Raw genomic sequence first — 18214 nt, forward strand, 5'->3', positions numbered from 1 at the left:
AAACCACTTGCAAACTGCAACGTATATATACGCATTGCTGTCAACAAGTGGTTAAAGTCAACAACCATAAATATACTCTTCATTCTGTTGTTAAGTGTCATAGAATAACACAAAACAGATACAGTGGAATCTTGGATTACAAGCATAATCCGTTCCAGGAGAATGCTTGTAATCCAAAGCACTCGCATATCAAAGCGAGTTTCCCCATAGAAGTCAATGGAAACAAAGATAATTCGTTCTGCATTGACTTCTATGGGATGCAATTCCGCATGTGGCCAGAGGTGGGGGGCGCCAGAGAGCCTCGGAAATACTTGGGGACAGCTCGGCTGATCTCGGAAACCCTTGGAAAGGTTTGGAAACACTCGGGAACTGAGTATTTACGAGTATTTACAAATGGCTCGAAACGGCTCAGAACCATTCCGAGTATCACCAGCACCCCCCCCCCCCACCTCTGGCCAAATGCGGTACTGCACACCCCATCAGCTTGAATTCTGCTAGTTTTGCGAGACAACACTCGCAAACCGAGTTATTCAAAACGCTCGTTAACGGCGTGACTCGTAAACCAAGGTTCCACTGTATTAAAAGAATAGTAGTGACTAAGCAGTATACAATGTCCCAAAATACTGATTTCTTGTGACCCAACGTGTTTCATGGACATTATCCACTTCATCAGTGTATTTATTCATTCACAAAAACATCTGTACAAAAGTAATCAAAATTGTTGAAAATTATATATACATTTTCCTGGTATAATTACACTAAGGTTATACTCAAGGCTTTGAAAGTGTGGAAGGAGAGGCCTCCAATTTTGTGACTGTTCAGTCACTACTATGCTTTTAATATGTTTTGTATTGTTCTATGACATTTTGTACAACAAAATGAAGAGTATTTTATGGATGTTGACTGTAATAAATAAATAAAAAGTATTTTAATGTAATATGATGTGCCTTAAAAGTCCCACTTTTTGAAACCATTTTTTCCTCTTTGTCCCGTCAGACACTCAATTCACCTTAATATCTCAGTTTTCACCCTTCCTTCTCTTTCAGCTGTGTGTCATTGTGTCTACTAAGTGACCTCTGCCTGTGAAGTGATGTGGATCATCCTTTTGGATTACTTGCTACGATAAGGAAGGGAGCTGGGAAAAGAAAAACTTTTATTGGGGGCTTGTATGCTTGTTGGCTGCTCTCATTACTCTCCGCATGCCAGCCCATGAAAAGAACAGACTATTACTCTCCTGTAATCTTAAATGGGCTCAGTTTGAACAGGTGCCTGTCACTGCATCTTGTGTACACTTCAAAAATCAACAGAAAAGAAAAAGCAGCAACATAATCCTTTTCTAGCCAGACGTGACTCCCACCGCTAGATCTGGATGGCGTGGGTTCCATCAGATTTAATGGGGAGGGATAACAAAGTGCCACCGTCAGACTCGCTTCCACCTCCTCCCGCCATCTTACAAGGAACATGAGACTATTGTAGAGAACTCACTGGGAACTCTAATCAGACAAATGACAATCAAAGCTCTAACCAAGTTCTCTTTTTTTTTTTTTGTTCTTTCTGAAGGATCAGCTTATAAACTGCCTTCCATCCGGAGGATTTATAGAAAATATGACCTAATTAAAGGCGGTCGTGGCTTTCTTTGCTCACCCGTGGTTAGAAACGTGTAGCTTTATATGTAAAGTGTCTGTGAAAAGCACAGTGCACACCATGCAGTCACTGATCAGTGCCTTTCTTGCAGCGTATGATATATCCTGCTAGGGTAAAAGGAGGGGCCAGACGTATGTTACCACTTCTCCCCTGAAATTTTACACAACTCGGTCCTGGACCAGCCCGCTCTTGTCCCTTTAGTTCATTTTTTTTGTTTTCCATCCTATCAATTTTTCGATAAGACTGAGAGTCACCAAACTAGCATCTGCTACCTGCAACCACAGGACTCTACCACCATATCCTCATACTGTTTGTAGACCACGTTATTACCAGCGTCAATGTAAAGAATGCTGATAGGAGTCAATTTGGTAGGGACGCAACAGCTAGGAGGAGTAGATCCTGGGTCCATAGAGTTCATTAAGGTCTGGATAATTGCATGGTTGGTGGGTTCTAGATGAGACCTTAAAGGAAAATCACAGACTCCCTCACAGTGATATGCTTCATATTCTAAGGGAGCTATAATCCAATCATCCCAGCCCAATTCCTTAAAGTTCACGTGGAGCGGCTTTTTGCTACATCGAAGTCGAGATTTCCTTCCGTGGCGTTTTCCATGACGACTATTAAAAGTTGTCCTTCTTTTTCTCTTGGTTTTAAATTGAAATTTTGCCTCTTTTTCCAGCCCCTTGGAAGAATGAACCTGCTCCTTTAGCTCATTATAAAGGTTCTTCTTCTTGGATTTGGTGAACATCACCAGAAGAGCCTTCTCCTGTTGCGATCTGGGTTTTCTAGCCAAACCTAAACTTTTTAGGTTCACCTCAAGCCCCGAGGTGGCTGAGATGGCTTTTAACTCCAAGCAAAGCTGCTTTCTGATTCTTAAGTCATCCAGGCTTTTCCACACGTCAAAGACTTCCCACCCCGGCACAGTCGTTTCCCGCAGGTCCAGTGTGATGGAATCCCATGGGGTTTTGGATGAGCAAGGCAAAATCTGCAGGTGGTACAGCCCCAAGGGCGCTTTTGCCAGCTCCATGGGAGTTTTCCGAAAGATCCTTAGCTCAGCTCCCACTAGTACTTCTTTGTCTGACAAAGTTGATACATCAAACAAATACCTCTGTCTTCTAGCAGGAGAATGGGAGAGATCGTCTGCAAGATAAAAGGAAAAAAATGCTGTCAGTTTCACTTAACAGTCTGGAACGTGTCCTGTCTACCTGTTGTAACTACTAGGAACTTCAAGGCCCTTCATCTAATTATCACTAAATATAGTTCAGTCCTCTTACTGTATCAAAGACCATGCTTGTATCACAAAGACTTGTAGATCACAATAAAAAAGCGTTAACAATTAATAATGAGCTAAAGGAACAAAGGTTTCCAGAGCACCATAAACCCTGGCTTCAGAACTGCTGTGGAACTACAAGGCCTTGAGCAGCATGCTGGGACTTGTAGTGCCATGAAAGAATAATGCCACATACACACGATCGGAATGTCCGACAACAAATGTTTGATGTGAGCTTTTGGTGTGCAGGCTCCATCGGACATTTTCTGTCGGAATTTCCGACAACAAATGTTTGAGAGCTGGTTCTTAATTTTTTAAGTTTGAGCCAACATTCCGTTGGAAAAAAATCCACGGTTTTGTTGTCGGAATGTCCGATCGTGTGTATGCAGAATTAGACTAATATCATGTATGACAGTTGTGAAGAGAATATAACATTTTTGGAGCCTCATATGCAGCCACCTTCTGTTCTAGAGACTGCCTAAAATATTTACTGCTTTATTCTTAAATGACAAAGGAAACAGATGCTTCAGCAATGAATCATTAACCTGTTAGTGATAGACATAAAAGTGCACCTGTACCCAAACTAAGGACATTAAACTATTTGCATATTCTTAATAAGCGGTAAAATAGCTTCAAGTGATTCTAAAGGAAAGAATTGAAAAAAACATGTTGTACTTACCTGCTCTGTGCAGTGGTTTTGCACAAAGCAGCCCATGTCCTCTACTGTTGGGTATCTACCCACATCTGGGTTCATTCATGTTTGGTGGTCCTAATGCAATAATTTGCATCTAGGTCTACTTTTTACTGAAGGAGGAAAGGGAGAAAGCAAGAATAGGAGAAAGAGCGAGAGAGAAAAAGAGAGAAAGAGAGAAAGAGGCAGAGAGAAAAAGAGAGAAAGAGAGAAAAAAAGAGAAAGGGGGATGGTCAGAAAGTGTGTGGACATGATACAAGAGATGGTCAGAGACTGCAGACATGATACAAGAGACCGTCAGAGAGCGTGAGGAGATGATACCAGAGACGGTCAGAGAGTGAGAGGACATGGTACAGGAGACAGTCAGAGAGGGTGCAGACATGGTACAGGAGACTGTCAGATAGTGCGGACATGGTACAGGAGAGGGTGAAAGGGTACTGAATGGTACAGGAGAGGGTGAGAGGGTGCGGACATAGTACAGGAGAGGGTGAGAGGGTGAAGGCATGGCACAGGAGAGGGTGAGAGGGTGCAGGCATGGAACAGGAAATAGTGAGAGGGTGCAGGCATGGTACAGGAGAGGGTGCAGACATGATACAGGAGAGGGTATGGACATGGTACAGGAGAGGGTGCAGACATGGCACAGGAGAGGGTGGGAGGGTGCAGATATGGTACAGGAGAGGGTGAGAGGGTGCAGGCATGGAACAGGAAAGGGTGAGAGGGTGCGGGCATGGTACAGGAGAGGGTGCAGATATGGTACAGGAGAGGGTGAGAGGGTGCAGATATGGTACAAGAGAGGGTGAGAGGGTGCAGATATGGTACAGGAGAGGGTGCAGGCATTGAACAGGAAAGGGTGGGTGGGTGCGGGCATGGTACAGGAGAGGGTGCAGACATGATACAGGAGAGGGTATAGACATGGTACAGGAGAGGGTGCAGACATGGCACAGGAGAGGGTGCAGATATGGTAAAGGAGAGGGTGAGAGGGTGCAGGCATGAAACAGGAAAGGGTGAGAGGGTACGGACATGGTACAGGAGAGGGTGCAGACATGATACAGGAGAGGGTATGGACATGGTACAGGAGAGGGTGCAGACATGGCACAGGAGAGGGTGCAGATATGGTAAAGGAGAGGGTCAGAGGGTGCAGGCATGAAACAGGAAAGGGTGAGAGGGTGCGGACATGGTACAGGAGAGGGTGCGGACATGGTACAGGAGAGGGTGCAGACATGATACAGGAGAGGGTGCAGACATGGTACAGGAGATGGTGTGGAGATGGTACAGGAGAGGGTACGGACATGGCACAGGAGAGGGTGAGAGGGTGCAGATATGGTACAGGAGAGGGTGAGAGGGTTTCTGGCATGGTACTGGACTTCACTTGATGTGCACCTTCAACACAGCACTCTGTACCCCCCAACACACAGACCGTCCAGCAGATCACCCCATGATGGCCACCCACCAGCAACATCCTGTTATCTGCAGCATCTCCCCCTGCACCTCTGCTGGCTGTCAACTCACTAAGAGGGGGATCTCTAAGGGTCAAGTCCTGGGGAAAAAAAGTGTGGGAACTCCCACCCAATATCCACTTCCCCACCAAAAAAAAAAAATGATACGCTCATATGCATAATTACTAAACCGCATGTTTGTCATTGTTCCCAGGAGACATTGCGAAAGTCTGCCGCAAGTTATCGCGGGATTTAGAAAGAACTTTAAGCAAGTTCTTTCTAAATCCCGCCATAACTCGTGGCAGACCTCCGCAATGTCTCCTGGGAACAATGACAAAAGCTCCCAGGAGACATTGCGGCATCGAGGAAATGACGGAATACCCGCACACTACCCGATAAATCCATATACAGGAAGCGGCCAGTAACATAAAGGATTACTAAGTTTCGCCTGCCCCTGACAGTGACTTGAGCTGGGCATCGCCGATTAGCGAAGGATTAGCTCGGGCGGCTCGGCTCCTCTAGTCCTGCAAAGGGAACTGCGTTCCTGCTGTGAAAAAAGTGCAGGAACTCCGTTCCCACGCGTTCCCGCAGGACTTGAGCCCTGGGGATCTCCCTCCGGCTAGCAGGTCTCTTTCTTGTGTACAGTGCAGAGGGGAGAGGCCTCTGACCTGGACAGCTAACCGGCATCAGGTACAAGTTAATTGCTCTGCATGTACACTAAAGAGAGAAGACGATTAGCTGCCCGGATCAGAGGCCCCTCCCCTCTGCACTTTACACAGGGAGGAGACCTGCTAGCCACATGGAGATCCCCCACGGCCATGTCTTTACAGCTGGGAGCTGCTGTAGGGGTCGGCTGGTGACGGGTTGCCAGGACAACGGCAAGTTCCTGTGATTTTTTCTGGGACAAAGGTCTAAAAACCGTGAATGTCCTGAGAAATTCAGGAGTGTTGGCAGCTATGCACCCCTTGGAATTTTCCACATTTTATCATGTCTGGAAGGAAAATTATAAATTGTAAACTTTTTTTACCAATAAATATCTGAAAAGTGTAGCGTGCATTTGTATTCAGCCTCATTTACTCCATGATACCACTAACTAAAGCTTGGTGGAATCTTTATATATATGTTCACCGCGGCTTCCGGGTATAATCTGCGGGACTGGGCGTTCCTAATTGATTGACATGCTTCCGACCGGCGCATACAGCGCATCACGAGTTGCCGAAAGAAGCCGGACTGCGAGTCGGCTCTATACGGCGCCTGCGCACCGACGTTCGGCTTCTTTCGGCAACTCGTGACGCGCTGTATGCCCCGGTCGGAAGCATGTCAAATTCGTGGATCGTCGTAAATCTCTAATTTGCATACCGGACGCAGAAAACGCCACCCAGCGGACGCCGAAGTATTGCATCTTAGATCCGAAGGCGTACGAATACGTACACCTGTCGGATCTAACCCAGAAGCCGTCGTATCTTGTTTTGAGGATTCAAAACAAAGATACGACGTGGGAAATTTGAAAGTACACCGGCATATCAGTAGATACGCCGGCGTACTTGCTCTGTGTATCTGGCCCATAGGGTTCAATGTTGAGTTGGCCCACCCTTTGCAGCTATAACAACTTATTCTCTCCATTCTTCCAGAAATGCATTTTGTGAGGTCAGGCACTGATGTGGAAGAGAAGGCCTGGCTTGCAGTCTCCGCTCTAATTCCTCCCAAAGGTGTTCTATCGTGTTGAGGTCAGGACTCTGTGCAGACAAGTCAAGTTTCACCACCCCAAACTCACTCATCTATGCCTTTAGGAACCTTGCTTTGTGCACTGGTGTGCAGTCATGTTTGAACAGCAAGGGGCCATCCTCAAACTGCCATCCTCAAACTGTTACCACAAGGTTGAGAGCATGAAATGTCTTGGTATGCTCAGGGCCAGCCTTTGGGGTGTGCGAGCTGTGCGGCCGCACAGGGCGCCATGGGCAACAGGGGCGCCATGTGGCCATCATAGCTCGCAGAATGTGAGTCGCAGTCAGTTACTCACATGATCATCACAGGAGTACGAGTCACAGCAGCAGGCGCTGCCAGGTCCCCCTGCCCTGAGACTGGGTGAAGAGCAATGTATCGGCTGCGGCACCTGAAAAAAAATGGCTGCTGCCGGCCCCGACAGGCACACTGCGCATGCACCGTCGCTGCTCGGGAAAGCCTGAAAACGCTTGGTTATTATCGGGAAGAGCGCATGCGCCATTTTTAAATGCAGAGCCGCACCGTCCACCGAAAAGTAAGTCACACTAAGCCCCTGGCCCTGCATGCATCTACTTTTTCAGATAAAAATAAAAAATAAAAAGTATTTACTTTTTATAGCCAGCCTACACACAGAAGGGGAGGAGGATATAAGGGACCTCTTTGTGTATGTTTATGTGACCAGGGGGCGAGGGGTGAAGATGGGGGGGCGCCACAGGATTAGGTTGCACCGGGCGCCTGAACACCTAAGGCCGCCCCTGGGTATGCTGATGCCTTAAAGCGGAGGTCCACACAAAAAGTGAACCTCCGTTTTTCGGAACCCTCCACCCCTCGGGTGTCACATTTGGCACCTTTCAGGGGGAGGGGGTGCAGATACCTGTATAATACAGGTATCTGCACCCACTTCCGGGAATAGACTCCCACGGGAGTCACGCCCCTGCGTGTCACCCCCCGCTGTCTTCTGGGAAACACACTGGTCCCAGGAGACAGTGGGGACCAGTGAGGACGCACCGCACGACTCGCGCATGCGCAGTAGGGAACCGGGCAGTGAAGCCAAAACGCATGTCTTCCTGATTCCTTCACCGAGGATGGCGGCGGGGGCAGCCAAGAGAGGAGCTCAGTCTCGGGTGCCGACATTGCGGGCACCCTGGACAGGTAAGTGTCCATTTATTAAAAGTCAGCAGCTGCAGTATTTGTAGCTGCTCACTTTTAAAAAAAAAAAATTGTGGGACCTCCGCTCTAATGCCGCGTACACACGACCATTTTTCGGGTTGTAAAAAATGAAGTTTTTCAGGCTCTACAAAAAACGTTTATTTCAACTTGATCATTAAACTGGCCTTGCCTACACACGATCGTGAGAAAAAAATGCTCTAGCAAAGCGTAGTGACGTACAACACGTACAAAGGCACTATAAAGGGGAAGTTCCATTCGGATGGCGCCAACCTTTGGGCTGCTTTAGCTGATTTCGTGTTAGTAAAAGACGATTCGCGCTTTTCTGTCTGTTACAGCGTGATGAATGTGCTATCTCCATTAGGAACGGTAGTTTTACCAGAACGAGCGCTCCCGCCTCATAACTTGCTTTTGAGCAAGTTTTTCACATCGTTAAAGCCCACACACGACCATTTTTTACAACCTGAAAAACGACAACGTTAAAAACTTTGTGAAAAAATAGAGCATGTTCGGAAAAAAAATTGGCAGTTTTTCAGAACCCGAAAAATGCTCTGAAGCCCACACACGATCGTTTTTAATGACATTAAAAAAAAACTTAATTTTTTAGAACCTGAAAAACAGTCGTGTGTACGCGGCATAAGAGTTCTCTTCACTGGAACAAAGGGGCCAAGCCCAACACCTAAAAAACAACCCCACACCATAATCCCCTTCTTCACCAAATGATTTGGACCCGTGCACAAAGCAAGGTACAACACTCCATTACATATATGTAGCAAAACAAGGCAAATCAAGCAATACACTGGGTTGCCTGTGCAAATTAATTCCTCCTGTTCAGTGCAGTGTTAGGTGTGCAAAGTACATAATGCTATAGCATATAATCAATTATAAATTCAGCAGCAAGAATGGGACTCCCCCATAACAGTTAAATTGCTGACATGGAACCCCAAGCACAACCAGTGGAGTCTGAGCCCGTGTACACGACCGTTTTCCTCGACAAAATCCATCAAGAAAAATGTTGGCAGAGCATTTTTGCAGAGAAAAACGGCCGTGTGTATGTTTTTCGTCGAGAAAACTGTTGTGGATCCCGACGAGAAAAAAAGAGAACATTGTTTTCTCGTCGGGAGTCTCAATTTCCTCGTCGTGTTTCTCGTCGGGCTGGTTTACGACGAGAAACACATTTGTGTGTATGCTTAGAAACCCGCGCATGCTCACAATAAAGTATGAGACGGGAGCGCACCTTCGGTAAAAGTAGCGTTTGTAATGGAGATAGCACATTCGTCACGCTGTAACAGACTGAAAAGCGTGAATCGTCTCTCACCAAACTTTTACTTAACACGCAGTAACATGAGATTAGCAAAAGCAGCCCGAAGGGTTGTGCCATTTAAATCAAACTTCCCCTTTATAGTGCCGTCGTACGTGTTTTGTACGTCACTGCGTTTGAGAACGACGAGATTCTGTCTTGACAGTGTGTACGCAAAGAAAGCTTGACAAGATTCTCGACAAGCCTGACAAGGAACTCGTCAAGGAAAACTATGTTTCTTTTACGACGAGATTCTCGGTTGTGTGTACGATGCCTGAGAGATACCAGAAATTGTTTGGTGGTTTAACTCTTTAAAATAAACTAAAAACCGAAAGTTTGGTTCTATGTGGACATTTTGGGGTAGATCCACGTACAACGGCGCATTATTGTGCCGGGCGTAGCGTATCTAAGATACACTACGCCGCTGTAACTTACTTTTTTTTCTTTCGAATCCTCAACGAATTTGCGCCGTAAGTTACGGCGAGATAGTGTATCTCTTGCGGCGTAAGGGCACGGAATTCAAATGGATGTAATGGGGGCGTGTTTTATGAAAATATGTCGTGACCCGACGTAAACAACGGAACAAGCCAATGCTTACGACGGTGACGTCTTTCTACGCAAATCCCTATTCGCGAACGACTTACGCAAACAACGTAAAAATTTCAAAATTGTACACGGGAAGGACGGCCATACTTAACATTGAGTACGCCTCATAACAGCACCTTTAACTATATGCGGGAAAAAGCAGAACGAAAACGACGTAAAAAAATGCGCGGGCCGACGTAAGTTCGTGGATCGCCGTAACTAGCTAATTTGCATACTCGACGCGGATTTCGACGGGAACGCCACCTAGCGGCCGCCGAAAAATTGCAGCTTAGATCCGACGGCGTACTAAGACGTACGCCTATCGGATCGATCCCAGATGCCGTCGTATCTTGTTTTGTGGATAAAAAACAAAGATACGATGCAGGAAATTTAAAATTACGCCGGCGTATCAGTAGATACGCCAGCGTAATCCTTTTGTGGACCTGCCCCTTTCTGTCTGGAGAGAATGCAATAGAGCTGAAATGTTCACTGGTTTCTTACATTAGAGCTCTTTAGTTAGTGCCACTGCAAATAAGACTAGAGGTCCATCACAGCTGCCTTTAGCAGACTGTAAGGCTTCATTTCCACTGGCGTTTTTACAGCCACTGTTGTTAGGCTTTTTTACAGCTTAAAAACGCCTGTCCATGTTGATTTTTTTTTTAAAAATTGTGAGCTGCAGCTTTAAAAATGCAGCGGTCGAGTTTTTGAGCGTTTTTGAGCGTTTTCGCGCGTTTTTGAGCGTTTTTTAACGCTCTACTCTGGAGCTTCAGAACGCCCTGGTCCTGCGTTTTTTTTACAGCTCAAAAACGCCTATGTCATTTGCAGCTCAAAAACGCCTATGTGGGTATGATGCCATAGAATAACATGGACAGGCGTTTTTAAGCTGTAAAAAACGCTCAGAAAAGTGGCTGTAAAAACGCCAGTGGAAATGAAGCCTAATAGAAGAACCGAGGAGCACTGAAAAAAAACAACCCTTACTACAACAGTAAGAAATATGCAAAAAAAAGCCTTAAATGTTTTTGAAATAGTATTTCAATCTGCTGTCTGATAAGTCCCTACTAGGTCCAGACACAACGTCATTCTAATAAAAGCCAGAGGGACAACCCAAAAAGTATCCAGTGATTTTTTTTTGGGGGGGGGGTCACTTCATGTTGAAGAAACATGAGGACATCTCCATATCAGTCCAATATAAATACAATATCCCCTCCTAGGGTCCTATTTAAAAACCGAAAAAAAAATGAAAAAAAAAAACCTGCAAGACAAAGGCATAATGAGCTAGTATGCACCGCTGGTCATGGCAGAGGGCCTGAAGAAATGGCACGAGTGGGCTATTTCTTCAGTGCAAATGCGCCAATCACATTGGCGGCAGCGCATGTAGTAAGTATCACCTAAACGGTGGAAGTTTAGGAGACATATACAGTACCTATAGGTAAGCCTTACTATAGGCTTACCTGTAGGTACAATTAACCAGTTCCCTACCAAGCCATAGTAATATGACGTCGGCAGGAACTGTCTCTCCCTCCAGGGTGGACGCCATATGAAGTCCTTGGATTCGCGGCCGCTAGGGGGTGTGCACACACCGGCGGCCGCGATGTCTGCCGGGCACCCACGATTGCCCGTGATCACGGCAGGAGTGTGGATCTGTGTGTGTAAACACACAGATCCACCTCCTGTCAGAGGTGAGGAGACCGATGTTGTGTTCCCAGTACAGAGGAACACAGATCTGTCTCCTCCCCTTGTGAGTCCCCTCCCCCCTACAGTAATTATCTTTTCCATGGAACATATTTAACCCCTTCAGCACCCCCCCCCCCCCAGTGTTAACCCCTTCCCTGCAAGTCACATTTACACAGTAATCAGTGCAGTTTTATAGCACTAATCGCTGTATAAATGTGAATGTTCCCAAAAATGTGTCAAAAGTGTCCAATGTGTCCATCGCAATGTCACTGTCACAATAAAAATCGCAGATCGCCGCCATTACTCGTAAAAAAAAAAATGGAAATAAAACTATCCCCTATTTGTAGATGCTATAACTTTTGCGCAAACCAATCAATATAAATTATTATTATTGCGATTTTTTTTACCAAAAATATGTAGAAGAATACGTATCAGCCTAAACTGAGGAAAAACATATTTTTTTTTTTTTTAATGTGATATTTATTAAATCAAAAAGGAAAAAATATTGGCCCAGATTCTCAAAGGGCTTACGACGGCGCAACGCAATGGGCCGTCGTATCTATTCGACTGATTCTTAGAATCAGTTACACATAGATATCCATTAGATTAGACAGGCGTAAGGATCTTACGCTGTCGGATCTTAAATGCAATATTTTTTTGCCGCTAGGTGTCGCCTCCATCGTTTTCCCCGTCGAGTATGCAAATTAGCTAAATACGTGAATTCTCGAACGTACGCGCAGTCCACGCAGTGAAGTTACGACGTTTACGTTAGGTTTGCGCAGCGTAAAGTTGCCCCTGCTATGTGAGGGGCAACCAATGTTAAGTATGGCCGTCGTTCCCGCGTCGAAATTTATAAATTTACATCGTTTGTGTAAGTCATCCGTGAATGGGGCTGGACGACATTTACGTTCACGTCGAAACCAATGACGTCCTTGGAGCAATGCACCCTGGGATATTTTCCGGACGGCGCATGCGCAGTACGTTCGGCGCGGGAACGCGCTTAATTTAAATGCTCCACGCCCCCTACCCGGCTAATTTGAATTAGGTGGGCTTGCGCCGGGTGATTTACACTACGCCGCCGCAACTTTACAGGCAAGTTCTTTGTGAATAAAGAACTTGCCTGTAAAACTTGCGGCGGCGTAACGTAAATCAGATACGTTACGCCCGCACAGTTTTACGCCCATCTACGAGAATCTGGGCCATTGTGTTTTTTTAAAAATTGTCACTTTTCTTTTGTTTTTAGCGCAAAAAATAAAAACCGTAGAAGTGATCAAATACCACCAAACGAAAGCACTATTTGTGGGAAAAGAACAAAAAAATTTCATTTGGGTACAGTGTTGTATGACCGCACAATTGTCCTTCAAATTGCGACAGCGCTGAAAACGAAAAATTGGTCTGGGCAGGAAGGGGGTGAAAATGCTCTGTGTTGAAGGGGTTAAAGAGGGAGACTTTACTTTCTCTTTAAATAGATAATCAATATACTAGAACTTCTGACAAATACAAGAACATGAATAATAAATCCTACCATTTTAGTTCATTAATTGGGTTAAAAAAATAAGTAAAAATAAAATAATAACATGAACCATCTGGTTTACTTCAATATCCATACTTTAGCAATACCAGTGAGCTAACCCTACGGGTCAAGTTCTATGTTTCCACTTTCCTCATCATAATCTCCTACACATCAGTTTCCAACTGGAAGAGGAAGCAACAATACTGTAAGCCAGCCAAACTCTACTGCAATCTAATGAATGGAGCTTGCCGATTGGAGAAGAGTACACATAGATAAGAATCTTTCTATCCAATCACAACCTTGACTAAGCTGCATTGTTTTTACTGAAGGGGAGAAAAACAAATGTTCATCAATTGCTTTTTTTTTTTTTACATAGAATATGTTTTATTAACTTTTATAGATACAATCCTATAGGAAGCCTTTTCATTTATTCAGGGCCTGATAAAGGGGTTATGTTTATCCCCCAAAAACACATTGGTGGTCTTTTATCTTATCTGCTAATTTAATGTTATCAGCAATAAAAGATTATGGCCTCTTAGGCTCCATTCACACTTGTGAGACTTGGGTTTCGACTTGTCAGGCCCAGTGGCGGCTGGTGCTCAAAATTTTTTGGGGGGGTGACAACAAACTGAAAAATTCTGGAAAAAAACATCAATTGCAGCCACTGTACCAAACGCAGCCACTGTGCCCATCAAACACAGCCACTTTGCCCATTAAACGCAGCCACTTTGCCCCTCAAACGCAGCCACTGTGCCCATCAAACGCAGCCACTTTGCCCCTCAAACGCAGCCACTGTGCCCATCAAACGCAGCCACTTTGTCCATAAAACGCAGCCACTGTGCCCATCAAATGCAGCCACTGTTCCCATCAAATGCAGCCACTGTGCCCATCAAGCGCAGCCACTCTGCCCATCAAACGCTCCCACTGTGCCCCAAGTGCTGCCACTGTGCCCCAAATGTTGCCATTGTGTCCCAAATGCTGCCACTGTGCCCCATGTGCTGCCACTGTGCCACAAGAGCTGCCACTGTGCCCTAAATGCTGCCACTGTGCCCCAAATATTGCCCCTGTGCCCCATGTGCTGCCACTGTGCTCCATGTGCTGCCACTGTGCTCCATGTGCTGCCACTGTGCCCCAAGTGCTGCCACTGTGTCCCCCCCATCATCTGCCCGGCACTTATCTTGTCTCGGGTGGGCAGTGTCTGTGTCCTCCATCTTCCCTGACCCTGATTGCTTCTCCCGCCCGCTCCTCCTCTCTTCCTGTGCTGTGATTGGACACCTAATAGTTCAGATCTATGCATTTCAACTGTATATATATAGCTATATGCCTACACTTTTAGGCCCCTATCCATTTTCAATTGCAAATTGTACTGCACACACATTACAACAACTCTCTGTGCAGGTACAGTACAATTCACCACTCGTTTGCCATGTTTTGCTAGTCATTTTAATGGCACCCCAATGCACATACATGGCCAAAACATATGTACCTACCTTCCAGCACTCACTGTCACATGTGTTAAAGAGACACTCTAACCTTGCCTATGCAGGACCCCTGACCCCCTTATATGGACCTAACCAGCGTTCCCTCATTGCTCTTTCCTCCTCCATAGCCGTCCACAATCTCTAGCACTACCACCCGGCATGAAGGAGCATTTGACCTCCTCCTTTGTGACAGTGCTTAGGTCTAGCAGCCAATCACTAAGCATGAGCTAGACTGGGGAAGTGACATCACTAAATATTCGGGGTGACTGACAGCAGTTGTTTCAGTGCTGGCTGCGGAAGGATCACTGGTATGATTAGTATAGGTGGGTCGGGGGGCTCTTTGTCACCTTTCAGAGCTCTTTACACACAAACATGGCTCTCATACACATGCGCAGAAGTGACGCCACCGCAGCTCGTCCATTCAACCGGCCGAAGCCCGCAAACCCAGAAGGAGGACCAGGTGAGGATAGAAGCGCTGAGGGCTTCATTTTAAAGTAAGTCTGTCATAATGTGCTAGTTGCGAAGCAACCTACACATTAACCACTTCAGCTCCGGGAGATTTACCCCCCCCCCCCCCCCATGACAAATCATTTTTTGTGATATGGCACTGCGTTGCTTTAACCGCTTGCTGACCAGCCGCCGTCATTATACTGCGGCAAGGTGGCACGATCCCACAAATCGCTGTAGCTGTACGTCAGTGCGGGATCTCGCTTTTGTGGGTGCACCTATTGGCCAGAGGGGGAGCCAGTTAGTGTGACATCGAGTCGGCCGACCACCTGCAATCTTTTCCCACAGTGACAGAACGGGGATTTGCCTGTGTAAACAAGGCAGATCTCCGTTCTGACTGGAGATCATAACAGATGCTGTCTTTCTGCTATACAGGAAGATGGATTTGTGTGTTTCACACAGTCCCCCATACAGTTAGAATGCTTCCGGTCCTTAAGTGGTTAACTGACAATTGCGCAGGCATGCGACACCCAAAAAATCAAAAATGTTATTTGTGGTATTTGATCACCTCTGTATTTTTTTTTGCGCTATAAACAAAAAAAAAAGCCGTCAATTTTGAAAAAAATAACATTTTTTTTTTTACTTTCTGCTATAAAACATATCCAATGTAAAAAAATAAGCATATAGTGATTGGTTTGCGCAAAAGTTATAGCGTCTACAAACTATGGGCTATATTTTTGGAATTTTTATTTATTCGTTTTTTCCACATAGAATATTTTAATTTATTTATTTTTTACTATTAATGTTTGGCAGACAAATTGGACACTAATTGATACTTTTCTGGGAACCAGTGACATTAAAGTGGAGGTTCACCCAAAAACCGTTTTTTTAACATTTGATTGAGGCTCGTTTTGTCAAGGGGAATCGGGTGTTTTTTTTTACAATCGAAGCAGTACTTACCGTTTTAGAGATGCATCTTCTCTGCCACTTCCGGGTATGGGCTGCGGGACTGGGCGTTTCTACTTGATTGACAGGCTTCCGACAGGCTTCCAACGGTCGCATACATCGCGTCACGATTTTGCGAAGTTAGCAGAACGTCGGTGCGCAGGCGCCATATAGAGCCGCACCGACGTTCGGCTTCTTTCGGTTACTCGTGACGCGATGTATGCGACCGTCGGAAGCCTGTCGGATGCCTATTAATCAAATAGGAACGCCCAGTCCCGAAGACCATACCCGGAAGCGGCGGAGAAGATCGCTCTCTAAAACAGTAAGTACTGCTTCGATTTTAAAAAAACTACCCGATTCCCCTTGACAAAATGAGCATCAATCTAATGTTAAAAAAAAAAATTCGGGTGAACTCCCGCTTTCATACAGTGATCAGTACCAAAAATATGCACTGTCACTGTGCCAATGACACTGGCTGGGAAGGGGTTAACATCAGGGGTGATCAAAGGGTTAACTGTGTGTCTTTCCAGTGTTCTTGTACTGTGTGGGAGGTGATTTTACTAGGGGGAGACCTAGATTTGTGTTTTCCCTACTGCCAGAACGGCAATCCGCCTTGTTTCCATAGGCAGACTGCCATCCTGCCTATGTACTGAATGATCAGCGGGTGCCAGGGGATATCGAGTCAGTGGTACCCACTGATCAGCTTTTGCTGTAAAATCACAGCGGAAGCAAGCCAGTGGCGGCATGTATTTGCGCCTGCTACCCGGAAGAGCCGGGTCACGTACAGTATATATACATGATCCAGTGCAAAGCTTACCCCCTTATAGCAGTAAAACTTCTATGGGGTGGACAGCAAGTGGTTGGGACATTATCCTGCATGGGCACAATTTTTTTATTTATTTATTTTGCAGTTTAATAACATTATCCCTAAAAGTCTCCTTTCCTTCCCCATGTTTCTGTGGGGGTCAGGAGAATATAAAATGCATGTTCTCTAGTTAAGGGATACCGCCTTATAATAAATCACAGGCACGCTCTACTTAGAATATATTAAGGAGGGCATCTATCTCCACCACCTGCAGCCAATAAGACCTTCTGACCTGTAACCTGTTCCCCTTCCCCTACGTCACCCTTCACCAGCCTCACATATTCAGAAAAATGACACCAGCGTTTGGTGCAGCTTGCTGGATCGGAGGCATGGTCACTCTGCGATCAGATCAGGACAGGAGTGCATTATGGAAGAGGAGATAAATTAGCTCTGGTTAGAGGTCTGTATTTGCACTGTATATGGGTTTATGATGGGTCTGATTTTTGTGCATAGGTCTATTCTGCACTACATGAAATTCACAGTAAGAAACAGTGACTCTTAGCTAGGTTCCCACTGGAAACATGAAAAAGAAAGCATTCCCTGACCCTTCCTCCATCCTTTTCTCCCGATCCCCCTCCCCCTCCATCTTGTATCATTTATGCCATCTCTGGCCATATTTTAAATTATGTCTCCAATCTCTGACCATCTTGTGTCATGTCCACAGTCTATGACCATTTCTTGTACTATGTTTGCTGTCTTTGACCATCTCTTTTATCATGTCTGCAGCCTCTGACCATCTCTTGTATCATGTCTGCAGTCTCTGACCATCTTGTATCATGTCTGCAGTCTCTGACCATCTCTTGAATCATGTCTGCAGTCTTTGACCATCTCTTGTATCATGTCTGCAGCCTCTGACCATCTCTTGAATCATGTCTGCAGTCTTTGACCATTTCTTGTATCATATCTGCAGTCTTTGACCATCTCTTGTATCATGTCTGCAGTCTCTGACCATCTCTTGTATCATGTCTGCAGTCTCTGACCATCTCTTGTATCATGTCTGTAGTCTCTGACCATCTCTTGAATCATGTCTGCCGTCTCTGAACATCTCTTGAATTATGTCTCCAATCTCTGACCATCTTGTGTCATGTCTTCAGCCTATGACCATCTCTTGATTAATGTCTGCAGACTTTGACCATCGCTTGTATCATGTCTGCAGTCTCTGACCATCTCTTGCATCATGTCTGCAGTCTTTGACCATTTCTTGTATCATATCTGCAGTCTTTGACCATCTCTTATATCATGTCTGCAGTCTCTGACCATCTCTTGTATCATGTCTGCAGTCTCTGACCATCTCTTGTATCATGTCTGCAGTCTTTGACCATTTCTTGTATCATGTCTGCAGTTTCTGACCATCTTTTGTATCATGTCTGCAGTCTTTGATCATCTCTTGTATCATGTCTGCAGTCTCTGACCATCTCTTGTATTATGTCTACGGTCTACGGTCTCTGACCATCTCTTATATCATGCCTGCAGT

General features: G+C 45.5%; 1 protein-coding gene across 1 annotated transcript in view; it reads right to left on the bottom strand.

Annotated features, from left to right (window-relative positions):
• Positions 1–559: 559 nt before the first annotated feature.
• GDF6 (growth differentiation factor 6) overlaps positions 560–18214 on the bottom strand; it is a 68656-nt gene continuing 51001 nt past the window's right edge. Inside the window, exon 2 of the mRNA XM_040354741.1 lies at positions 560–2784. Within this exon, the coding sequence (XP_040210675.1) occupies positions 1913–2784 (872 nt within the window). The 3' untranslated portion in view covers positions 560–1912. The remainder of the gene's footprint in view (positions 2785–18214) is intronic.

The sequence above is a fragment of the Rana temporaria genome, chromosome 5, assembly GCF_905171775.1.
Source record: "Rana temporaria chromosome 5, aRanTem1.1, whole genome shotgun sequence".
NCBI lineage: Eukaryota > Metazoa > Chordata > Amphibia > Anura > Ranidae > Rana > Rana temporaria.